Source organism: Tenrec ecaudatus, chromosome 1 (assembly GCF_050624435.1).
Source record: "Tenrec ecaudatus isolate mTenEca1 chromosome 1, mTenEca1.hap1, whole genome shotgun sequence".
In the NCBI taxonomy this organism is placed as follows: Eukaryota; Metazoa; Chordata; class Mammalia; order Afrosoricida; family Tenrecidae; genus Tenrec; species Tenrec ecaudatus.
In genome coordinates, this window is record NC_134530.1 from 147,566,497 (window position 1) to 147,593,658 (window position 27,162).

The window sequence follows — 27,162 nt, forward strand, 5'->3', positions numbered from 1 at the left end:
TTGCTATAGTTGCACATATATATTGCTAGAGGACTGTCTATGAAATGAAATCCTGCTGCTGCATTAAAGTCATGGTTCATTCTGTATGCAAAAAGACAGCATGCCTGACTGAACCAAAGAACGATAACACTCACCCCTCCATGCCTGCCACCTTTTCACCTCAGGGTCTTTGTATTTGCTCTTTTCTTAGAATTCTCTTTTCTTTACTTCAAATATTTAATCAGAATTCACTTCTTTGAAACCTTCACTGGGTGATTATACAAATCCTAATATTTTATCTTTTTTCCCTGCTTTCGTTTTTGCTCCTTAGTGTTTGTCACTGGCTAACTAATATATGCTAAACACAAGTTTGGTTGGTGGTTCAAACCACCAGGTGCTCCAAGGCAGAAAGATTGGGCTATCTGCTTTGTAGAAGTGAACATTCTGGAAATACTGTGCAACAGTTCTCTGTGCTGTAGGGTCTCTATAGATTCATTGGCAGTGGGTGTATGTATGGTATACTCATAATTTGTCCAGGAGCCAGAATTGACTTGGTAGCAACATGTTTTTAGGGGAAGATGGGGAGGTAGATCAGAGGTGGTAGTGGTTATTCTGTCTCCTTTTAGAAATAAGCTTCATAGAGATAGCACACCATTGAATCATCAGTGCCTGAAAAAGTACCTGACAAATAGGCTCCCAGAGTTGGAGGCAGAAACAGAATCTAAGTAAACCAGACAGTGAAGGGCAAGAGAGAATTTCTCACTATTTCTCCTATAAAAGGCCACACCCCCATCTGATTGTCAAGTTGTCTTCACACAAGTAAGTAATCTCAAGTTGATATAAAACCTAACCACTACAGACAGCAAAAGAAATTAATCACAAAGTCGTGACTGGTGGCAGATAAGTGCATCATACTCTCAGTGGCACTGCAGAAGCAGTACATACACTATTGCATATTAGAAACGTTTACAGATTGGCCGGCCCAGTATATGGCTGCTCACTGTGTGAACCTAGTACCCCGTTTCTCAGCAAAAACACACCCAGGCAAGTTCTCAAGGACAAGACTGCCCTTCACTGTACTGGCCAGGGGAATCACATCAAACTCACTTGGTCTGAGAGTAAAGCCTTTTTTGTAATGACAGCTAATCGTCAAAAAGAGCTCAATGGAGGTTGAATTTATGTAAACACTCCAAATGTCTGAATCTCTGGGGATTGAACTCAGGCATCATCTGTATATAATTTTTTTTAATTTGTTGAGCATATATACATTAAAATATATTCAACCATTTCTACTTGTTCAGGGTTTAGGGCTCACTCTAAACTGTAGCCTTTCAAAAATCTAGTGCTCAGAATTTAAGCTCTAATACATTTCTCAGCATATTCTCCATTTAGAGCAGGCATCCTCAAACTATAGCCCATGGACCACATGCGGCCCGCCGAGGACATTTATCCGTCCTGCCGGGTATTTTTGCCCTGTTTGTTTTTTTACTTCAAAATAAGATGTGTAGTGTGCATAGGAATTTGTTCATAGTTTTTTCTAAAAAAAACTATAGTCCAGCCCTCCAAGGAGTCTGAGGGACAGTGAACTGGCCCCCTGTTTTAAAAGTTTGAGGACCCCCTAATTTAGAGTATACACTTCTGAAGGTGGTATTTCCATCTTCAACCTTCCCTAAGGAATTATGCACTTTCTGACTTATATGTCAAAACGGCAGTTTTGGCATCCACGAGACACTAAAATGGTGTTCCTTTTAAATACCCATTAAGTTTCAGGAACAAAACAGTCTGGATGATAGCAGGTTTCCCAGTAAAATTCCCATAGGACAGCTCTTGCTACCCTTGAAGAATGAGCAGGGATATTGTCATGATGGGGAAAAATTCCTTGGTGTTATTTCCCTGACCTTTTTATATGGAAGCAATTTTCAATATTCAAAAGCTTATAATAAGCCCCATGATCATCTTGTGTTTTGATTTTATTTTTGCAAAAAATCAAGATTGCTCCTTTGAGATTCCCCCAAAAATGTCACCATAACTTTCTGAGCTGGTTTCTCTACCTTGAACTTTTTTTTTCAATGTTAGGTTTTATTTACTTTTTTCATCATTTGTTTACTGCCAACCATCTTTATGTCTATTTTTTAAAATCATCTTATTAGGGGCTCATACAACTCTTATCACAATCCATACATACATCAATTGTGTAAAGCACATTTGTGCATTCATTTTCCTCATCATTCTCAAAGCATTTGCTCTCCACTTAAGCCCCTGGCATCAGCTGATTTTCCCCTCCCTCCCCTCTCCTCCCTCCCTCAGGAACCCTTGATAATTCACAAATTATTATTTTGTCATATCTTTCCCTGTCTGATGTCTCCCTTCACCCATTTTTCTGTTGTCTGTCCCCCAGGGAGGAGGTCACATGTAGATTCTTATAATCGGTTCCCCCTTTCTACCCCACGCTCCCTCCACCCTCCCAGTATCGCCACTCACACCACTGGTCCTGAAGGGATCATCCACCCTGGATTCCCTGTTTCCAGTTCCTATCCGTACCAGTGTACATCCTCTGGTCTAGCCAGACTTGGAAGGTTCTCTACCTTGAATTTAACTGGCCCAGGAGAACCCCTAGAAGCCACTGTTTTGACTAGACATTTGTTTTAAGTCACCCTCAGGACAATAAGGAGCCCTGGTTGCATTTCAAGAAATCTTACTTTCTTTGGATAGAGCCTTCTTTGACTCTTTGGTCCACATTTTGTGTCAATGTGCAATATTTCCATATGCCTCTATTATTTCTCTGACATGATATGACAATTGCTGGCCTGCTTCTTTGTTATTCTTCTTTTGTTTTGTGTCAACTTTGAATACGCATCTCAGTGCCTGGGATTTTATAAACTGGTGATTTTGTTTGGTTTTAACCCACCCATTGTGCCACCAGGACTCCTTTACTGATACTAAGCTAATACTTCAGATTTAAAATAATACATACTTTAGATTTAAACTAATGACATACTTTGAACTACTAAATAATTATTTAAGATAAATACTTGGAAATCTTTTACCAACATTCTTTTTTTTAATTAAAGACTTTTATTGGGGGCTCTTACATCTCTTATTACAATCCATACATTCATCCAGTGTGTCAAGCACATTTGCACACAAACTGCCATCATCATTTTCAAAGCATTCTCTTCCCACTTGAGCCCCTGATATAAGCTCCCCATTTCTTCCCCCTCCCTCCCTCCCCTGCTTGCCCTCCCTCACAGATCTTTGATAACCAAAATTCTTTGTCTTATATGAAAATTGAGAATGAAAACTAAGAAGTGATTTCCTTCAAATTGGTATATGATTGGTTATTTGTTGTGTTCTCAAAAGTCAAACTGCCATTGAGTCCATTCTGATTCATAAAGACCCTATGGGATTCATAGAGACCCTGTAAGATAATGTTTCCAAGACTATAACTCTATATGGGAGTAGAAAGCTTCATCTTTCTCCTGTAGGAGCCTCTGGTGGTTTCCAGCTGCTGAAGGTGACTTAGGGCTAGGCTGTAATCTTTATGAGAGTAGACTGCCAGACCTTTCTCCCCTATGGAGTTGTTGATGGGTTGAACCTCTGACCTTTCCTTTTGATGAGCAGCCTTTACCATTGTGCCACCAGGGGTCCTTGGGATAAGTATGCTCAATCCCTTTTGCCTGTTAAGAAACTGAGGCTCAGAATTTTTGTGACTTGCCCAAATTTTGCAATTTAAGTGACAGCAGGAATTCATAATCAAGCTTTTCCAGCTCTAGTACTAGTCTTCTCTTTACACTATAATAAATACCATAAGTGGATGTCTTTAACAAAATATTTTCTCTTAAATGTATCATTATTTCTATGGCTACAAGTATTTTCAATGGTTATTGTTGGTATTTGTCATCAAGTTATTACCAGTTCAGGAATAACAAAACAAACAGATGGCTAGACCTACACCACCTTCATGATTTTGTAGCCATTGGGTTAACCCATTCATTGAGGATTTTCCTTCTCATGGGCCTTCCACTTTATCAAACAGGATGTCTATCTCTGGAGATTGGTCCCTCTTAAGGCATCAAAATAAGTGAGTTATAAGTCCAGGACAACTTCTATGAGCCATAATAATTTCATTGACAGACTTTCAGACGTGGTCACCAGGCTTTTCTTCCTAGCCTGTGTTAGTCTGGAAATTCTGCTGAAACCTATCTACCATAGGTGACCATTGGTATTTGAAATTCTAGTGTCATGGCTTCCACTATCACAGCAACACACAAACCACCTTCATATGACATGCTGATTAAAAAAACCCCAACAACTCACTGCCTTTGAGTCTATGCCAACTCATAGTGACCTTATAGGACAGGGTAGAGCTGCCCCTGCGAGTTTCCAAGACTAACTTTTTACAGAAGTAGAAAGCTTCATCTTTCTCTTGTGGAGCAGCTAATAGTTTTGAAATGCTCACTTTGAGGATCGAAGCCCAATCTCCTGGATTAAGGAGGTTCAGTTCTTTCTTGTAACCAGTTTGCCATCAGGGCTCCTATGCTGATAAATAGGTCGCAGCATTTATAGTTGTATTGCTCAAGTAGTGACAAATCAACACATAAATTGTTTTCAGAGTTATCAATGTTGATTCTCTAAGCCACCAGTTTAGTAACCCTCAGAAAATAACATGAAAGTTATTGCTATGGATCTATTTTAGAATGAATAAGCCCATATTAGCATTTGATGATAAATGCATTCTTTATTAAACATGTATTTAGAATTTTACTTTTGTCATTACATATGACTTCAAATATATCAGCTTTTATTTTAAAATGGGGAAATGTTTTGGCTTTTCTATTTGGACCTTTCTTCTGTTTGCCTTGCTGCTCTTAGATAAGTTGGGATCACTTAGTTTATTTCAGCACCTGAGCCTAAATCAAATACTACTACTTGATATTCATCCCTCTCTGACTTTTTTTCTTGTTCTTGTTTTTCTTTAGAAAATTGAGGTAAACTTTTATTATACTCTGCTCCTTCCTCAATTTACTCTTATCCCCTCTAATCTGTTTTTTAGCATGAGGCACTATGCAGGTATAAGATAAATAAGGAAAAGTTCCAACTGGTCAAGGTATAGTGTGACTTTCCCTTTCCTTGTTGCCATAGCATTTGATTATCCTCTCTGCCCTTTTTAACTTGACCTGATTCTTTCCATTTTGATGCCACTCAGTAGTCTTTATCTTTAAAAAAAAATTATGTCTCTTAAGTTTTAAATTTACCAGATGAGGGATGTGGGCAAGCTCCATATTTTTTATTTTGAAAGTTTTTTTAAGCTTCAGTGTATCATACAAAGGGGTCCTGGTGGCACCAAAGGTTAAATACTGGGGTGCTATCCCAAGGTTGGTGGTTCAGACCCATCCAGTGGCTCTGCAGGAGAAAGGCCTAGCAATCTGCTTTTGTAAAAATGATAGCCAAGAAAACCCTGGGTCCTACTTTGCCTTTTAATACCTTCCTGCTCTATTACTATCAAGGTGTTAGATATGTTAGAGCATTGACTGTATTTACTGATCCTCCCTGAATGCCTAGAAAATATTTGCTGAATGGATTAGCAATTAACTTTTTTATATGTAGTGTTGTTTCATCGCTTACCCAAATGACTGTTGTTGTTTTTTACTTGTATCAATATCATTAGATCTTGTAGGTTCAGAAATATTACTATGCTGAATTTTCAGTTTGCTAACTTTATACGCAAACATTATATTGCCCAAGTAGCTTGTAAAGTATGACTGGTTTTCAAGGAAGATATTTTAGTGCATGAATGAATATGTTTTTTCATTGCACACTTAAATTTGCTTGACTGAGGGGAGTTTCACAATTAGGTAAGGATTATAGGAATATATACTTAGACAATTGAATAGACCATATCCCACTCAGCAGATCTGCCACAAATAGAATTTTAAAGTAGGTTACTGGTGTGTTCATTAGCAGTGTGAAACCACTAGTTGCTTCTTGGGAGAAAAAAAAGACTGTCTGTTCTCCTAAGGATTTACAGCCTTAGAAAACCACAGGGGCAGTTAAACTCTGCCCTTTCGGTCGCTACAGTTCATAATTGACTGGATGGCAGTGAGACAGTATTATGTTGTGAGAGGAAAGATCCTAGAGATCCAGATATTAAGCCTACTCAGGACAAAGAACAAAGACATTAATTTTGGGTGAGATCTGCCCTCAAGTTGATTGCTGACACATAATGACCCTCTAGGACAATGTAGAGCTGCTCTTAATGTGTTTCTGAGACTAAATCTTTACTGGAGTAAGAGCTTCATTTTTCTCCCTCATAGCAGTTGGTGGTTTTGAACTACTGACCTTTCTATTTAACAGCATAACAATGGCAACACAGAACTTACAGACAGTGAGTGCTCTTGAGTATGATGCTTATTGGGGAACTGAGAAATGCTCGGCATGCAGTTGTTCAGTCAGCCCATGTTACAGAGTTCTTTTGGGGCTGCCAATAAATTCCCAAAGGGCATGCCATTCCACTGCAAACCTCATCCTGAAGACATGCGGTTCCAGTCCCATAGTTAGCAAACCCAGTTCCATGAATTAAGTGCCCAGAAGCACAAACTCCACAAGCTTTACTTGCTTTGTGGGCAAGGAAGTCCACCACGCTGCTTCATGCTGTGGTTCCTGGTTCTGCTGTTCTGCCACTCCTCGGATGTCAAAGCCATCTCCTGGATTAAGGAGGTTCAGTTTGCACCTCCCTCCTGGTTCTTTCTAGCTGCATTGTTGGTTTAATGGTCAGCACACATTGGGGAAATTTTATAACTCCAATAGCGTATGAATTTACATCACTTAAGTTCTATAGCTCCTGCCATAGATGACTGCTTTCCATAAATGACACACTCAAAATTGGCTCACTAATTTTTTTCTAATTTTAAATAAGTAATTTATACAGAGGTTGGCAAGCACAGCTATATGTTTAAATGTGCATACTAAGGAAGATATGTATGATTGGAACTGTTAGACCCCTGTAGTAATTTTTTTCAGTCATTTTATTAGGGGCTCTTATCAGAATCCATACATACATCAATTGTATAAAGCACATTTGTACATTCATTGCCCTCATCATTCTCAAAACATTTGCTCTCCACTTAAGCCCCTGGCATCAGCTCCTCATTTTTCCCCTTCCCTCCTCCCTCATGAACCCTTGATAATTTATAAATTACTATTTTGTCATATCTTTCCCTGTCCTACGTCTCCCTTCACGTACTTTTCTGTTGTCTGTCTCCCAGGGAGGAGGTCACATGTAGATCCTTGTAATTGGTTCCCCCTTTCTACTCCATGCTCCCTCCACCCTCCCAGTATCGCCACTCACACCACTGGTCCTGAAGGGGTTATCCACCCTTGACTCCCTGTGTTTCCAGTTCCTATCTGTACCAGTGTACATCCTCTGGTCTAGCCAGACTTGTAAGGTAGAATTGGGATCATGATAGTGGGGAGGTAGTGTGGGGGGAGCATTTAGGAATTAGAGCAAAGTTGTATGTTTTGTCATTGCTACACTGCACATTGACTGGCTCAGGTCTCCACTCTGCACTTCCCCTCATTCACAATGATAGAATTTTTTGTTCTGATGATACATGATCCCTTCGACACCTCGTGATCACACAGGCTGATGTGCTTCTTCCATGTGGGCTTTGTTGCTTCTTAGCTAGATGGCCACTTGTTTATCTTCAAGCCTTTAAGACCCCAGACGCTAAATCTTTTGATAGCCGGGCACCATCAGCTTTCTTCACATTTGCTTATGCACCGTCTTTGTCTTCAGCGATTGTGTCGGGAAGATGAGCATCATAGAATGCCAGTTTAATAGAACAAAGTATTCTTGCATTGAGGGAGTACTTGAGTGGAGGCCCAAGGTCTGTCTGTTACCTTAATACTAAATCTATACATATATGCACATAGATCTATTTCCAGATCCTTATATATAAATATATTTACATATGTATGACCCTTTATTTAGATCTCTATAAATGCCCTTGGTAGTACCTCCCAGCTCTTTCCTCTATTTCCTTTTACTTTCCTCTTGTCCCACTATCATGTTCAGTCTTCATTAGGGTTTCAGTAATTCCTCTTGGTTACATTACCCTTGTTCATGCCCTACCTGGCTTCCTATACCCTCCTCACCACTGATTTGGATCACTTGTTGTTCCCTTGGCCCTGGGTTTGTTAACACCACTACCTTTCCCCCCACCTCCCCTTCTCCCATGTCCCCCCGGAACTGTTGGTCCAATGTTTTCTCCTCCAGGTGGTTCATCCAGCCTATCTTATTTAGACAGACCTGCGGAGATAATAACATGCACAAAAACAAGGCAGAACAAAACCAAGAAACAAAATAAAACAACAAACCAATGACAAAAAAATAAAACAAACAGAACAACAAGAAAGAAAAGCTTGTAGTGAGTTCAAGGACTGTTTATTGGCCTTTTAGGAGTGTTATCCAGTTGAGTCTGTTGGGGTGCCAAGCCCTAGCCCCAAAGTCTATTTTTGGTATTCCCCGGGGACTTTGTTGTTCTGCTCCCCTTGCTGTCTGTTGCATACCTTAGTGTTTTGCCTCAGTGTGGTGGGATCAGATAGGGCAGAATTCCCAGTGTCTCCAGTGCTGTCCCCTGTAGGGCTATGGGTCAGTGAGGGATGTCGTGTGTCGTAGTGGCGCTGGCCATGTGGTCTTCTCTGGATTGACTGCTCTGAGTGGGAATATCGTCCTCCAGGCCTGGTGGGCCCAGATGTGCTCCACTCTCTTATCTTCCCCCTTCATTTGCTCCAGTGTGCTCTGATCAGACATGTCCCTCTCCCCTCTAGTAACTTTTAGGAGTTGAGCAGCATTTCTTTCTGACTAAAGCCACTGTGTTATTGCTTAGGTGGCATAAGAATTACAAGTTGGGAGGTTAACTGTAAGGTCATCAGTGGAAAACTACCAGCCATTCTGAGGGAGAAATAAAAGAGACTTTCTAGTCCCATCAAAAGTAACAGCCTTGGAAACCCCTGGGGAGAGTTTTGCCTTGTCCTATAGTATTGCTAGTCAGAATCAACTTGATGACAGTGAATTTGGTTGATTTTGTTATTGCCCAGTTTAAAAAGTGCCTATATGGAGTGCTTCCTAGAAAAATTATATATTATCTATAAATTCTCAAACTTTATGTACACAAGAATATTGTTCAGGTGTTGGTTGTATGGACTCCTGAGCCTGATTATAGATAATTCACATATCATGACTTGTCTTATAGGAGTTTATAGGTGAAAAGAAAAATTTTAAGATTAACTATTTGAAGCTCTGAATATAATGCAAGATTATAAAAAGTAGGGCTAAAAATATTTACAATGTCAGATCTCAAAGCTAATTAGTTAATAGACTACCAGAGCCAATAATTAGAACCCACATTGCTCCACCTGTAGGTCTTTCTTGACTGGTCTGGTCATGAAATAGCTTTTCTTTTATTCTTTTTAGAATAAGAACTAAGTCACAATATAAACCTAGGGATGCTAACATAAAATATTTGTGTCTTCTAATTCTCTTCTCAGTCCCAAGGACTCTTTAAAAGTATTTTGTAAATGTTTTGGAAATGATGATGGCAACGTATGTACAAATGTGCTTGATGCAATTGATGTATGGATTGTTATAAGCTGTAAGAGCTCCCAATGAAATAATTTATTAAAAAATAATAAAATAAGTATTTTTTACTTTGATGGTAACGTCAATTTGGAAGGGTCATCAGAGACTTAAAATTGCATGTAGCAAATTAAGTCAACAGAGGATAGCATTCTGGAAGCAAGTCTTACTTTAGTGTAGGTATACTGGGCTCCTCTTTGATCCATATCAGTGAGGTGAATCATCTGGCTAGTTACTGTAATACTCTTGATCATATCAAATATAAGGGCATTTTCGACATCTTTTATTTGTCCTTTCTACTCGCATAAAGAGTTAGTCTCAGAAATTCACAAGGGCAAGTTCTACTCTGCCCTTAATATTGCCATATGTCAGCAATGACTTGCTGATAGAGTGTGAGTTTCTTGCCTGCTTCAGAGATTGATAAAGACATATCCTATACTAAATACTAGCTCATTAACATAAAAAATCATTCCCAAAGGGGATTATAACTAGAGGTGTAAACCCTAAAACCAAACACTTATCAGCCCTGTAGGACATAGTAGAACTGCCCCTTTAGGTTTCTGAGGCCTTAAATCGGGAGTTCTCAACCTGTGGGTCGCAACCCCTTTGGGAGTTTTGAATGACCCTTTCACAGGGGTCGCCTAGGACATCGGAAAACACATATTTCCGATGGTCGTAGGAACCAAGACACTGCTCCTCTATCCATCTCCAGGCGGGTCCGCTCGCAAGCAGATACACCCACATAGGAGTACCTGGCGTGAAGACTGTTAACAATGCTACACCATGCTTCAAGACAAAATTTCATTTATTTGTAATTAGAAATAAATATTTCACAATATATAATTATATATTGTTTTTGTGATTAATCACTATGCTTTAATTATGTTCAATTTGTAACAATGAAAATACATCCTGCATATCAGATATTTACATTATGACTCACAACAGTAGCAAAATTACAGTTATCAAGTAACAACAAAAATAATTTATGGATGGGAGTCACCACAACATGAACTGTATTAAAGGGTGGCAGCATCAGGAACGTTGAGAACCACTGCCTTAAGTCTCTAGAGGAGCAGATAACCTCATCTGTATCTCACAGAGACTGGTAAGTTTGAACCATTAGATTTGTGGTTCACAGCTCAATAGGTAAGACCCAGGCCTCCTTAAGTACAAGTATAAGGATTTACAACACATTATTGGAACACAATTCAATTCACATTAGATGTGCTATAGAGTTCTGGTAGATAGGTACTCACAATTAAAGAAGTTTATAGAACCTCCCCCTTCACAAACATTAATAATAACAAGTATAAATATTATATAACAAATAATATATACATAATATGAGGGACCTTAAACAGTTAGTGAAAAATGAAAGTAAAAGATAATGGAATTTGAAACCGTCTTGTATGATGGACAAAAATGATGACATTACATTTAAAAATGTTTTAGCCTAGTTATGACCCATGCATAAACCATGTATGGCATGTGACATCTCCATAAATCTTACTTTTGATCATATTTGTATGATAATGTATATGCCATGGTCAAGAGGTCAGTGGTACACATTTGGAACTGGATTTTCTCTCAGAGGCAGTTTGAGAGTAGGGTTTGAGAGCAGTGGGGTATCTTGTATCCGATCTGTGCTCAGGTACATCATACCACAGATGGGTGGAAGTTTGGCTACGGGGCTGAATACGATGCTGCCACAACCCGAGCATGGGCTAGTCCCAATGCAGATGGGGCCATCATCCATGGACCCCTTGGTACTAGTCCCAGGTGAAGCTGGGTAGCAGGACAGTAGAGGTGTGAACCTGCACACACACAGGCTCCACTGAGCTGCTGGACCCTCAGCCACTCTATGCCTGTTCCCACATATGCCAGAGGCAACCTTGCAGGTGAGAGATTCAAATGGGACCCAACTGTGACAAGCTAGCCAGCAGGGTGATACATGCATGACAGTGGCTTTTGGCCTCCCCTGTCTGAGCGGTCTCTCTGACCCAGGGTATGCAGGCCCATGTACCTCTTGGGCCGGCTGCCCTGATGAGGACTGTTTCAAGGACAGCAAAAATGAGTTCTGCCTGCATTGAAGAAAATGATTTACAGAGGAAGGAATTTACAGGGAAAGGGTTGCATTAGACATTCCAGAGTAACGTCGTGAGAGTTTGCGGCTTAGGAACCCATGTCATCAGGCACCAACACAAAGCCTTAACATTAAATTCATTGGACCAGGAGCAAAAAGACATTGAAATCAACAACATGTGCAAAATGTTTTTATATTTACTTCACTTATCATGGTATGGAAATTATACAAACCAAAATTCACTGCTGACACATAAAACTCTACAAGGCAGAATTGAACTGCCCTTTTGGTTTTCTGAGACTAATTCTTTGCTGGAGTAGGTATCCTCATGATCTCCCAAGGAACTGATTGTGGGTTCGAACTTCTGACCGTCTAGGTAGATTTTTATCTCTTAACCTTTTGGTTAGCAGCTCAGTATGTAGCCCACTGTGCCTCCAGTACTCCCTGAAAAATGTAAACATCTATAAAAGTACTTTTTTGTTATTTGCATAAACTATTTCTTAACTATTCCAACCAAATTATTCCAGTCAGAATGGGTATTTTCCCCCAGCATGATTGAGATTATCATTGATTTTTTGCTCATTTAATTTTTTTCTTAATTTGTAAATTACAGTAATTTACTACTATTGAACCATCCTTGCATTGAGATACACTCAATTTCATATTGATACCCTTCTTTCTTTGCGTATATTTTTATTTAAGAGCTTGACTTCAATGTTCATATGAAGGATAAGGGGGAAAAAAACAACCCAAACTCACTCCCATCGAGTCATTGCTGACTCATAGCTACCCCGTGTGCGTTTGAGACCATAACTGTTTAAAGGCCAGTCTTTTTCCCACAGAGATGCTGGCAGTTTTCAAACTGCTTATTCTGCTTTAAGAAAGAAACAAACAAACAAACAAAAACTGCATATACCAAATCAGAAGAGAAGCCTTTATTGATAACAGCTTTGGTATGTTTTATGAAGAGAAAAGCTGAACACTCAAATAATAATAGTGTAATTAGGAAATTTTATTTCAAGGGATATGTTACACATTTTGGTATCTGTAAATTCCTTTTCTATATGGTTTTATAATTCTTTTGTGAATTTTATTTCTTTGTAGGTACGCATAGCTGCTAAATTTATCACTCATGCACCTCCTGGAGAATTTAATGAAGTGTTTAATGGTGAGTAGAGATTAACGTTTTGTTATTTTGAGCTTTCATTAATTATTGTCATTTATTTAATGTTTGCTATTTCCTAATCCTTGCAACTAAAATTATAGCTCTAATTGAGGAAGTCAAGATTCAAAAAGGTTAAAATAATTTATCCAGGGTCACACAGCTGCTGAGTATCAGAGAAAAGATCCAAACCTGGTCTGAGTCAAAAACATATTCTTAACCCATAAATTAGGGCACCTATTTTATATGAGAAACCATTTAGGGTAGTTTACTACCAATAAATATGAAAGTGCATGGTTGTTAAATAACAAATGTAAAAGATGTATTGCAGGGTAACCGTTATATTTTCATAATTTTATATATCTCATTGTAAATCACAGTTTAAAACTCTTTACTCTTTCAGAAAGTGCCACAGTATAAATCATTGGGGAATCCCTAGTTGGTGCAAATGATAATGTGCTCAGCTGCTAACCACAAGGTTTGAGGTTTAAATCACCTAGAAGTGTGTTGGAAAGAAAGCCTAGCAATCTGCTTCCTAAAAAAATCAGCTGTTTAAAACCCTGTGCAGCATAATTCTATGGTGACATGTGGAGTCACAACAAAGCCACATAAATTTGATGGTAACTGGTTTTAGGGCCATTGGAACTACACTGACGCATCATAATAGTTTGTCCCACTTGTAAAAAATATACAAATTTCTATCTTTCATACCCTCAAGGATTTCAGTATTAGATTTTCAATAAAAGTAGGTTTATCTAGTTCTCTCCAATGATTATGAATCACAGCCAGTTTGAGAATCACTACTCCAATACATTTACCAATACCCCTACTATTTAGTGCCTCCAGACAAAGTATAGATGAAAAATAGAGATGGAGCCTCTGGACTTAGTGGTAAGATAATCGTTAACACCCCATTTTTTAGTCATTAAAATGTTCATCTTGGAGATCCCTTAATTAAAAAATCAGAATCTTAGTGCAAATGTTTATTTTGAAATTATAGTTTTACAGTAGAACTACTTCAGGAACTATATGCCTGGCCCTGCAGTAAACCGCTTGGGAGGCAAATGGCCAGATCTGACCTCCTGGCTTCTTTGTTGCCTCTTGCTGACCCCTGCCTCCATGCTCCATTCTTCTTTACCTAGTCTGACACCAACCATTCTTCTCGCAACTCTCCTTCATGCTGAATTGGAGAATTGATTGCAGTAGCCACACAGAACCCACTGACAACACTCACAGTTCAGGGGGTTTATTAGGGAACTCACTAGGTTATTTCAAGTCAGAGTCATTCAAGTAAGGATACAGTCATTGGTTCACAGCAACACTCCTCAGCCAGCAGCCAAGACTCTTATCTTCAGCCTCTCAGTCACATGGTCTTTGGCCTTTACCTCTGTTAACTAGGAAGCCTGACTGTCAACTGTCTTACAGCCCCAGAGCCTCAATCCTGCCTCTCATACTCTATCCCATTGTCTCCATGCCACAATCTCTGGTGCCTCTGTTCTCAGCCTCTGCCACTTAAGACTGGAAGAGACTCTTCCCATGATCCTGGGCTTTCCCTATACATCTGAGATGACTCTTATATGCAGAAGACTGGTTTTGAAGGAGGTGTGGTTTTTGTCTTTTAGCAGACCATAGCTCTAAGGAAACCAAGCATTGTAACTTACTGTATATACTCAAGTATAAGCTAAGTTTTTCAGGACATTTTTAATGCAGTTTTTGTGGTAAAATTAGGTGCCTCAGTGGATAGTCAGGCCAGCGTATACTCAAGTATATACAGGTAAGTCATATCCTTTAGTAGAGTGTCTACAGATACATCCTACATTAATCCTCTTAACAAAGAATGTCCTGCAAAAAGGGGTTAGAGACACAGGCATAGAGCCCAGAATGATAATGTATCACATAGGAATTATGGCTAGAAGTGCCATATTAATAGACTACAACTGAGGCTGAGAGTCCCACACATGTAGAACAATAAAAAATCTACATTGGTAAAATTAATAATGCAGAGGAAGAAGTAACCAGGAGAAACATTTGCACATCAAGTTGGATAATACCATACTGGTAAACCAAGACATTTTCTTTCATGGAGTTATTTGTGAATTTTGTGAACTAATTAGAGAGATACTGCGTTTCTTTTCCTGATCTATCTTGTACATTCACTGAATATACATTTTCAACAACTGATTTTAGATTTCTTTAAATTTGAACCTTATCTGGTTGATTAGCTCAAATTCATAACAAAATTAGCTTCCTTTGTAGTTAGAAGACTCTTGTTTTCTTGACAACTGAATAGACTTAACGGAAGTATTATAATTAATATCAAAGCATTAAATTAGGACTTGGCAGACTGCCATGGCATGAAGGCTGGATTGTATTGGCTTGCTAGACATTTGTCCCTGCAAGCCCTCTGAGAAGCTCTGAAAATCATTGTCCTTTTGGCTGATAATTAACCTTCCTTCTTGGAGTTAATGCTTGGTAGTTTCAATAAGAAGGACCCTCTTCAAAAGAAAGATGATTGAACTTATGACAGTTTTTTAAAGTTATAGACCCTTTTGTTAGATCCTCCCTAACCCTAATCTTCATCCTCCAAAAAAACTTCAGCAATTTTTGAAGTTTTCTTAATGTTGAAAAACTTATCATTCTTGAGGGGGGGAGGGGGGGTGGCGAGCGTGCATAAAGGAAAAAAAACAAACTTATAATTATTAATCTCTGCTACTTTTAAAGGATTCTTTACATACAAAATTAACACCCTAACATCTTGTAAACTATGATTTTCATTTACTATGAAATTTCTTAAGAATTTAATGTTACAAAAGAAGAATTTAATGTTATAGCATAATTGTATGCAAACCTATAAATAATTAGCATGTTTTATTTACATTTATAGAATGTCTACACATACAGCATATTTAAAGACTAATCTTATAAAGCCTGATTTTTAAAAGTCTAATCTAGTTGTCTGCTAAAATTTTCCCAATTTTCCTCTTCTAAATCTTCTGAATTCATTTTCCTCCTCAGATGTCCGACTACTACTTAATAATGACAATCTCCTCAGGGAAGGGGCAGCACAGTAAGTACTGGTGTCAATTCACTTACATCTTATCTAATGAATAATGAGCTATGTTGACAGTAAACTAGTACCTTGAGAACTAGGTTTAAAATATTTTAAAGTATGACATTTTTTTTTAGATATTTTAGTTGCATTTTTCTTGGAGAAACATCTTGCCCCCAAAACATTACTTTCTCAAAGTTTTTATATGGGGTGGGGGTGAGAGGGCTTTAAAAAGTTCTTAGAAAAATTTCAAATTTCTTATGGACCTTTTAAAGTCTCCTCTTCTTTGATTTTATTTATTTTTATTTCTGTCCAAATATCCCTCACTTATGTGTAAAGAGTTTGTTAGCTGTTATATTTTCTTTTTACAGTTTTTAGTTCATGTTGGGTTTTATTGTTATCCCAATAATAGGCTGTTGTTGAGGAATGGTAATGTTTCTCAAATTGCCATAGAATAGCAATTTTATAAATTAATAGTTAAATTAATCATAGGATAAATGCATCATTCTATTTATTTGTTTACTCTTGATTACTCTCAGGCTAATTAATCTTTCTAAAATATCATTTTCATGTGTCCTTGTCCTCAAAAACATTTATGATGCTTTTCTTGTTTGTTTGTTTTGCTTTTGTGTTTTTTGGCTTCTTCAAATGTAAGCACTGTCTAACCTTCAAAGTTCCTTGCTATCTTGTTTTATATTTTCCTCCCCAATTGTGTTTCTTTTTGCTCTTAAAAACAGTTCTGTTTTAGTTACTGTCAAACTGGCCCAGAGTTACTTTGTAAAGAAGAAATTATGTTTGGATTATGCTTGCTAAGAGGAGGAACAAGGACAAGGGCCAAGGGCTTCTTGATACAGAGGAACAAAAATGATCATTAACTTATTTTATATGGCATATAAATTATTATATTTTTGCCTAGAAAACTTATGAGTTGCTTTCTAGAATAATCATCTTTTGTTTCCCCTTTTTGGAACTCATTTTGAGACTAGATTCTAGAAACCTAGAATTTGCATACCATCTCTGCATTGTCAAAAATGATGCCTTAATTACACATTGACTTAGAGAAGCTGGAGACACACTAAGATGCATTCTAATAATGTTTTTTTTTTTTTATGAGCCACAGAGGGCACAATGGTAGACCAGGGGTAGAATGCTTACCTTCTTTTTGGAAAACCTGGGTTTGGCTACTGCCTGATGCATCTCAGGGTAGTCAGCACCTGTCTTGTCAGTGGAGGCTTCCATTCCACTATGGTGCCCAACAGATTTCAGCAGAACTTTCAGACTAAGATTGACTAGAAATAAAGGTTTAGTGATCTAATTTCTGAAAATCAGCCATTGAAACTCCCAAGAGATTACATGATCCTCTCTGCCACAATTATAGGAGTGGTTCAGGTTCAGGTGGTCAGTTTTGTTGTGCATGGGGTTGCCATGCATCTGAGGCAGACTACAGATTGGAGTAACATCTGCCATAGGAAAAGACACTTATAATTTGTAGTTAAGCTTTTCCCTTCCTCGGCCATCTAGTTACTCTCTAATCTGAATGCTTCTGACAATAAGGGAATTCACTGTCCCACAAGATTCTTCAATTTGCCTGCCAAGCTGGTCTTACTTTTATTCTTGGGAGTGGACCAAAATGTGTCTGCACTGCACTTTACTTGAGAGAGTTTTGCTGGAGAGAAGGGAAATGTCAAACCCTGGTGGTGTGAGGTATGCTGTGGGCTGCCAACCACAGGGCCACCAGTTTAAAACCATCACCCCGCTGCTCCATAGAAGAAAGATAAAGCTTTCTACTCCTATAAAGCTGTAAAGTTGTTTTAAATTAACAAGGAGCCCTGGTGGCTTAGTGGTTAAGCACTTGGCTCCTAGCCAGAAAATTTTCTGAGAGAGGAACTAATAAAAACTGAAAGTGACATGATGACATGTAGAGTAATTTTTCTTTTGTTTCTCTTGGCTGCTGTGAAGTGGGGGTGGGGGGTGAAGTGAGGTGAATACTTAGAAGAACACTATTTTATAGTAGTTTCAGATGGTTGGTCCTGGTTTGGACCAGATGGTGATAGCTGTGGAGACGGTGAAGAGGAATCAGATTCTGAATGTGCATTCAAGATAGAGCCTACACAATTTACTGATGTATTTCATTTGAAGTGTGAGAGAAAAGGAGAGTCAAGGACCATACCAAGGCTTTGGTCTGAGCAACTGTTAGAATGGAGATACCATTTACTTCAGATGAGATTAATGGAAACAAAATGTATTGATGTTTATCAGCTATTATCTTAGTACATATCCTATTAAAACAAAAACAGAAAGCTCACTGCCTTTTCGTTGTTCTGACAGATGTTGCCCTATGTTTCCGTGGCTGTCAATCTTTACAGGAGCAGAAAACACCCTCATCTCCTTTGGCTTTACCCTCTCCCTGAAACATCTATTTCTCTTCTTTCCTATCCCTAATTCTTTTCCTGTTAGATAACATGCCTCCTGTTTCTCACTGTCTCCCATTCATAGTTTTACTATAACAAAGTGAGAAAGATTATTACCCTTATTTGAAGAAACTGAAATAATTGTTTCTTGCTTTGATTTTTCTTGAAAAGCCTGGGGAAAGTTTAGTGTTCTGCATAAAACTGATGATGTACTATGTAATATATGTAGCTCTGGTAGTATAGGCTCCCAACCCAAAAGTCAGTAGTTGAAACCCACTAGCTGCTCTGCTGAAGAAATAGGTGGCGGTTTCTTGCCATAATCTTGTACAGCTTTGGAAACCCTAGAGGGCAGTTCTTTGTTTTACTGGGATGGGATGAGTGGGAACTGACAGCAGTGGGTTTGAGTTTGTTTGTTTGGGTTTTCTTTTTGGGTAACCTTCTATGACCCAGTAAGTAAACAGAATAATTTATATGGAATATTTTGTTGTTGTTGTTGTTAGGTATGCCATATATCCATAGCTACACTTATGTACAATAGAACAAAACATCACTCGGTGCTGCACCATCTTCACCATTACTGTCATGTTTAAGTCCATTGTTGCAGCCGTCAGTATGACAATCCATCTTGGCAAGGGCCTTCCTCTTTTCACTGCCCTTCTACTTTACCAAGTATGTTATCTTCTCCATAAACTGATCTCTCCAGATAACATGTCCGTCCAGTGTATGTGAAACAAAGTGTAGGTGAGACGACGTCTCACCATCCTTGCTTCTACGGATTATTTTTGCTGTATTTCTTTCAAGACAGATCTGTTTGTTCTTTTGGCAGTCCGTGGCACTTTTAACATTCTTCACCAACACCATAGTTCAGGTGCATTCATTTTTCTTTGATCTTCCATATTCACTATCCAGCTTTCACATATACATGTGAGGCCAATGAAAATAACCATGGCTTGGGTCAATTGCGCCTTAGTCCTAAAAGTAACCTCTTTGCTTTTCAACACCTTGAAGAGGTCTTATGCAGCAGATTTAATATAAGCCATGTATAACACATCTTTGCATTTCAAATGTCAATCAACTACTTACTAAGTTGTGAAAATGGGAAGGATAATAGTACTTACTTCAAAAAGTTGCTATGAAGAATGAAGTGTAATACAATATCTTCCTAACAAACATTGTTATTGTTGTTTTATTATTACCAATTAACATTGTGTTTATACATTGAGGAAATGAACGTCCCGCATATTTATTATGCTTTGGCCAAAAGAGAAAATAGTGATCTAGTAGGTATTTAGTAGGAGAAAATTGGACTGGGGTGATGTTTAACTCTCCTGTTGGCAAGGAGACCATTACTTTCCAAGAATATGAATGTATTATGCTTTTTTAATATCACACTTTTTTTCATCTTTATCTTTTAGCTTATTTTGCAGCATGAACAAGAAAGCCATTAAATTTCAACCCCCTACCCCCCTACTTTCATGACCCCAATTCTACCTTACAAATCTGGCTAGACCAGGGAATCCAGCACAGATAAACCCCTCAGGACCAATAATGAGAGTACTGATACCAGGAGGGGAAGGGGAAGGTGTGGGGAGAAAGGAGAAATCGATTACAATGATCTACATATAGCCCCCTCCCAGGGGAACAGACAACAGAAAATTGGGTGAAGGGAGACATCAGTCAGTGTGAGACATGAAAAATATGTATATAAATTATCAAGATTCATGAAGGAGGGAGGGGGGCAGGATGAGCTGATACCAAGGGTTCAAGTACAAAGAAAATGTTTTGAAAATATGTACAAATGTGCTTGACACGATGGATGTATGGATTGTGATAAGAGCTGTACAAGCCCCAATAAAATGATTTAAAAAATGAAAAGGAAAGCCATTAAAGATGCAGAGTTTCAGAAATCAAGCATTAAACAAATAAGTAAACCATAGTGTTAGGCTTAGGCCTTTTTTGACCTCTGCTTTGTGTCTTAGAATTTACTCTTGAGATTAAAAACTATAAATGATTAAAACTATTGGCACTTCATAATAATGTGATTGCTTAAGACTTAGAAATTGCCAAAATGGGAGGGAGCTCTGTTGGAGCTTAGGAGTGGAAAAGAAAGGGTAATTTCAAAGCTCGGGCTCCTGAGATCTGGGTGGAGAAACATCCCTTTAGATAACTGGAGGAGGGGTTATGATACTAGATGTAGGGGCCTACGTGGGAACACTAGGTAATGCTTTCTTGCTGCTTTTCACTGGTCTGTGAAATACCTGTTATTTTTGTTTATAATTATTTTCTCTCCTTCTCACCTTTTTCTTTTTCACTTTAAAAAACACCACCAGTGCATTTGCCCAGTATAACATGGATCAGTTCACACCTGTGAAGATAGAAGGATTTGAAGATCAGGTAATCATTGTTCTTATTATGTAGGCTATAGTTTTTCAGGTAGCAGACACCTTACAGACCAAAGCATATGTTTAAATCAGATGCTGAATAAATTATTAATTTTCATAATTTTGGCAGATAATCTGTTTTTAAGAAATTCTTTATCACTGTAATACTGGTCATTTCTTTAACAAAAACACTTTTCTTAGTGAATAGTGAAAATAAAAGAAATTGAATCCACAAGTTTTCCTGTTCCTAGTTATCTCTAGGTAAGAATAAGAAGATACGTTATATTTAGTGGAGGCAAAACAGAGAAGTTCCTATTGGAAAAACAGGAGCAAAGTAAATATTTCTGTTACTACTGTAGTGCTTTGCATATATACTAAAATATGCTTCAAAGTCCATATGGCACAGTTTGGAAGTCCAAATCCTCTTTGAATGAACAAGTTTCCAGAATTCATTGATTTCTTGTAGTAACCATCCTCTTCTGCCCACAACCCCCCACCAAATAAAGATAAGAGTTATTAACATAGATAACTTCACTGTATAGAACAGCAAAAGTCCATAGTGAATGAACTACATGGAGATTTTGTTTTTCTTCCATAAGGAGCATTAGTGGTAATATTTAGGCCTATTAGTGGTAATATTTAGGCTCCATGATCGCATTAGAGACCCAAGGTGTCTCTAGCTGTTTCTTGCAGTCCTTAGGTTATGTGATTTTCATAGTCACACTATCAAGATGGTGGCTCCATCTTTGGATATTGTATCCATGACTGAGGAAGCAAGAAAGTAGAAGGTGCAAAAGTTATGCTGCAACTTTTCCAGAAATAGCTTCTACTGATAAGTTATGATAAAGATCAATTTGTCATCCACTGTCAAAATTACAAATGTATTTTACCCTTGACTCAACTGCCCCACTTCAGGAAATCTTTCTCACATATGTACTTATCATGTGTGCAGAAAGATGAATATAAAGGAATATTTGTTGCAGTATCATTAATAATGAAAGATTGAAAATAGCCCAGTCATCCAATGTGGGGACTAACCTCCACAGATGAATGGGTATAAGGGGCGGTTATGTGATTGAGGGGTGAATTAAAGAGACATCAGATAAAACAAAGCATGAAAAGGATCGCCTCTTTCATGCTGGCTAAAACCAGAATGTGGGAGTAATTGAAGGGAAGAAATTAAGAGACAGACAAAAGTTTTGGGGTGCTCACCTCTGTCATGACTTCAGGAGCCAGGTCTGTGCAGAGAAAGAATGTAATGTATTTCTCACAAGCATATATATAAAATCTGAGGCGCACAAGCCACGGTAAACACATACATAACCAGAAAGGTTGTCTAAGAGACATGAAGGATCTTAGCACAACTACCTCCATTTTGATTTTGGAACTATGTTAAGTTCTTGAAACTTACCCTGTACCTACCCCCCCTCCCTTGAATAAAACTACAAATGTCCAAACCAGCATATTTTTAGCTAACAGGACGCTTGCTCAGTCAACTTGCCCAACTTCTAGACGCTTGCTCATCCAGTTTGCCCAACTCCCCCTCAACTCACAGAGAATTTTAGCAATTACTTCCTTTTCTTACAATCCCTTGTGTAAGCATAGTTGTCTCCCTTTTTTCCCCTGAGCTTGTCAGGGGGGTATAAGAACACGACTCAAACTTCCCTCTGCGCGGCTTCAATAACTCAGTGCCCTGAGTTGCTGATCCCACCCGCAAGCTTCTCAATAAAGCCTGCTTCTAAAACTTTGTTAATTGGATCTTTGGTTCTGTTTCGCGCCCAAATAAACCTTACAAGGCATACACATAACATGAGGGGGACCACCTGGGAGTATGCACACAATAGGAAGGGGAGAGTATAGAGGCATACAATGTAACAGAAAGGCACATACTTAAAAAGATGGGTGGGCTCTAGAGTCAAGATGGTACCCTAACCTTGGTCTTCTCTGAGCTGATTTGACCTTAGGTGTCTCTGAACTCTTGGAATAATCTATGATCCTTATCAGAAGGGTGTGGGCCCCTACTTACAGTGGGACAGACCATAGGGTCTGATTGCTTTTAAAGATGGACAACCTTCAAGCAGTTGACCTTCAAGCATATAGTAAGCGACCATGTGTTTGCCAACAGCACCTTAAATTTGTCATTATTATGGCGGGACATTGAGGGAGGTGACTTTTACATAGGAGAAGGACTGAAACGCATCTCCAGCTTATGAATGTGAAGGTTCCCCTGCATAGGAGCCCCTGATTCCTTAACTATAGCCTTGAGAGTTTGTCCAGCATACACTCTCTTCCTGGTTTTCCGTTTCCCACAATCCCTTAATAGGTGACTGGTTAAATAAAATTCTGTCCATCTGTACAAAGGAATATTACACAGCAGTGATAAAGGACAAAAGTTATCTGAGCACTAATGGGAAAAATCGCCTAGTATGTTAAATTGAAACCCCCCAAAAGCTCTAAGTGTACAGCATGCTAATTTTGTGTGAAAGGAAGTTATAGAAAATTAGAATACATACTTATACTTGCTTGTACTTAATAAATTTGAATTAGAAATTAGCAAACTTTTTCTGTAAAGGACAAGATAGTAAAAATTTTCAGCTTTGCAAAATGTTGGATTTGTCTCGATTCTTTCTTAATGGGAGAGCATCCATTAACAATACAAAATAAACCAAGCAAGGATATGCTCAAATTTAAAAAATAAGTGATATCTATATTCAGATTGTCAACTCTTATCTGGATAAAGTCAGTTTATTAGAACTTTGGTGGGTGGGAGATAAAATGAGAAAGAGATATCACTGTTAGAGAGTGTGTGTGTATGTGTAGTTTTAAATTTTAAACCATTTGAATGTATGACCTATTTTAAATATAACTGGAAAAGTGTCATGGCATGAATTAAAATAGAATGCAAAATTGTACATACAAAGTACTACAGCTATCTGTAAGCAATGTATAAACTAGTTATTTCTCGTAAGAATAAAAAAATATTTAATGTGAGGAGCGGGGAGGGAGGGAAAAAAAAAGAGGACCTGATGCAAAGGGCTTAAGTGGAGAGCAAATGCTTTGAGAATGATTGGGGCAGGGAATGTATGGATGTGCTTTAAAAAATTGATGTATGTATATGTATGGATTGTGATAAGAGTTGTATGAGCCCCTAATAAAATGTAAAAAAAGAAAAGGGGAGGAAAAAAAAGAAAATGATTAGGGCAAAGAATGTACAGATGTGCTCTACACAATTGATGTATGTATATGTGGGACTGTGATAAGACTTGTATGAGCCCCTAATAAATTGTTTTAAAAAAAACAAACAGATCATTCTCCTGGTCTCTAAAGGGATGAGAGAATAAATTTCTGCTGTTTTAAGTCACACACACACACACAAAATATATATATATATATATATATATATATATTTAATGGAGAAACCATAGTTGCGATGGAAAAACCGGAGCAAAGTAAATATTCCTGTTATGTGTAAACTGTACGCATGAGATATAAAAGATAGTGTTATAATGGGGAGACTTTTGCAGAATAATGTTGACTTACTCATAAATATAATTTCTCTAAGAATAAAGATGAGACTTGAATGATACATCTATATGAAAGGAAATCTGAGAACATGAAAAATTAGCTCTCATTCTTGAATTTTTAATTTCCTTGTTTGCTTTTATAATATAGCATTAAACTTTATTTTATTTTTGATAAAGTTATTTATGTCTGTGTAATTATTCTTTGGAAGGTCTTAATTACAGAACATGGTGACCTGGGTAACAGCAGATTTTTAGATCCAAGAAACAAAATTTCTTTTAAATATGATCACTTACGGAAAGAAGCAAGTGACCCCCACTCAGAGGACGTAGATGGAAGCCTGAAGACTTGGAGAGAATCCTGTGACAGTGCTCTGAGGGCCTACGTGAAAGATCATTATTCCAACGGCTTCAGTACTGTTAAGTACCTGCTTTATTGTCAGAGAATGTTGTGATGTTTATATCTACCTTCTCTCCTTTGGGGTCTTTGATCAGATGAACACGTCTTTCTTCTTAGTTTTGATCTCCTCTGCATTTTATAGCCTAAGTCATTCTTGAAAAAAATATATATGGAAAGTAATTTTTTTAATCCCTGTAAGGGTGAAAGATACATATCAAATTTTTTGTGTGTATTATACTTTGTTTTCAGATTTGCTCATCTGAAATTCCCTTATACCTATTCCCCTACCCCCCACCCCCACCCTCCAAAAAAGCCTTTTGAAAGGTCTATAGCTTACACATGGGGAGAAAAAGGGTAAAGTATAATTGTTGAGATAGCTGTGGGTCATGTTTAAGGCCTTTTTGCACATGTAGCTTTACATAGGAGTTGAACTAAATTTTTATAAATCTATAGTGATTTTTAAAATTTGATTTTCTTTAAGTACCTTTGACTCTAAAAATTTTAAATTTGGCTCTATTATTTCTTAGTAAAATTATGCCATATTATTAAGAAAAATGTTAGTTAAGGTATATTAAATATGTACGTGTGATGATGAATTGAGTGGTAGTATAGAATAGTGTAGTTAAGAGCACTTACTTTGAAGCCAAAGTAACAGATTTGATTCCTAACCCTGTAATTTCCACATTTCTGTGCTTCAATTCTCTCATCCGTAAAATGGAAATAATAATTCTTGTGGGGGGAAAAAATGAAAAATGAGGAGCTGACTCCAAGAGCCCAAGTGGAGCGCAAATGTTATGAAAATGATAAGGGCAACGAATGTACAAATGTGCTTTACACACTTGGTGTATGTATGGATTGTGATAACAGTTGCATGAGCCCCCAATAAAATTATTATTTTTTAAATAGTTCTTGCTTCATTGGGTGTGGTGCAGATCAAGTAAGTTTATACATATAAAGTGCTTGGAACAGTATCAGCACTTATTAAGTGCTTCATAAATGTTACATGTCATTATAACTTTGATCTTTTAAATAATGGAGAAAATCCAGTCGTGTTGATAAGTGCAGAATTGTTTTGAGAATCCAATATTGCAAAGGAATATGTGATGTGCCACCTTTTTGAAAGTGACTTCAGTCCTTAATATAATTTGAACTTGTTTGTTACTCATTTGTCACTCTAGACTTTTGGAAAATCTTCATTTGGAGAGCTCCAACACCAAATAACCTGTCTCCTTTTTTCACTACTTCTCTTAGCTATCAAATGAGCTAAAGAAAGTCATGGAATTGTTCTAACGGTACAAAGTTGTACACAATTGTCTTACATTCTCCGCTATCCTGCTTTTTGTTGTTAGGCTCCCTCAGTTGGCTCTGACTCATCAAGACCCTGTGTACAACAGAGCACAGCACTGCTCAGTCCTGCGCCATCCTCACAATTGTCATGCTTGAGCCCATTGTTGCAGCCACCGTGTCAGTCCATCTCCGATAGGGGCTTCCTCTTTTTGCAGACCCTCTACTCTGCCGACCATTATGTCCTCCTCCAGGGACTTTTCTTTTACTTGTGTAAAGTACATGAGACAAAATCTAGCCATCCTTGTTTCTATGGAGCGGAGCATATTCTGGCTGAACTTCCAAGACTACTTGTTTGTGCTTCTGGTAGTCCCAGGGACTTTTAGTATTCTGTCAGTACCACAATTCAAATGCCTCAATTCTTCTGCGGTCTTTCTTATTCATTTTCTTGTCACATGCTTATGAGTAGTTGAAAATACTATGCTTGAGTCAGGCTCACCTTTAGTCTTTCTTCAAAGTAACATCATTGTTCTTGATTACTATAAAGACATTTTGTGCAGCAGATTTTCCCAGTGTAGTGTGCTGCTTGATTTGTCTGCTGCTTCCATGAACATTGATTGCGGATATAAGCAAAATGACATCCTTGACAACTTAATCTTTTTTTTCCATTTGTCATGATGTTGTCTTTTGGTCCAATTGTGAGGCTATTTTTCTATTTAATTCTTCAGTAATCTATACTGAAGACTGTTGTCCTTTAATTTTCATTAGCACGTGCTTCAAGTTCCCTTGACTTTCAGGAAGCACAGTGGTGTGATGGATAGTTGGTGGTCTGTATGTTCCAGGTTGTTTTAGAGGAAGGATACAAGCCTGACCTACATCTTTCCTGGTTTTTATTTTAATTAATCATTTTATTGGGGGGGAGGCTCTTACAAATCTTATAACTATCCACCATTCAATAGTATTAAGCACACTTGTACATATGTTGCCATCAACATTTCCAAAACAATTTCTACTTGAGCCTTTGGTATCAGCTCCTCGTTTTTTTCCCCTCCCTCTTACACCCTCCTACCCTTGTAAATCCTTGATCAATTATATATTATTATTGTTACTTTGTGTCTTACACTGTCGTCTCCCTTCACCCACCTTTCTGCTATTAAGTCCCCCTGGGGGGTATTATATATCCAACCTTCTGTTATAGATCACCTTTTCTCCCCCTCCCCCAACCCTTTCCTGATTTTAAACCAGGCATTAT

General features: G+C 38.0%; 1 protein-coding gene across 2 annotated transcripts in view; it reads left to right on the plus strand.

The window, feature by feature from the left end:
* Window positions 1-27,162, plus strand: part of CAPZA1 (capping actin protein of muscle Z-line subunit alpha 1) — a 51,300-nt gene that overhangs the window by 9,151 nt on the left and 14,987 nt on the right. For both annotated transcript variants that reach the window (XM_075559458.1, XM_075559450.1), the window contains exons 2-5: window positions 12,807-12,870; window positions 15,880-15,931; window positions 20,655-20,718; window positions 24,439-24,645. In XM_075559458.1, coding sequence (XP_075415573.1) covers window positions 12,807-12,870; window positions 15,880-15,931; window positions 20,655-20,718; window positions 24,439-24,645 — 387 coding nt within the window. The remainder of the gene's footprint in view (window positions 1-12,806; window positions 12,871-15,879; window positions 15,932-20,654; window positions 20,719-24,438; window positions 24,646-27,162) is intronic.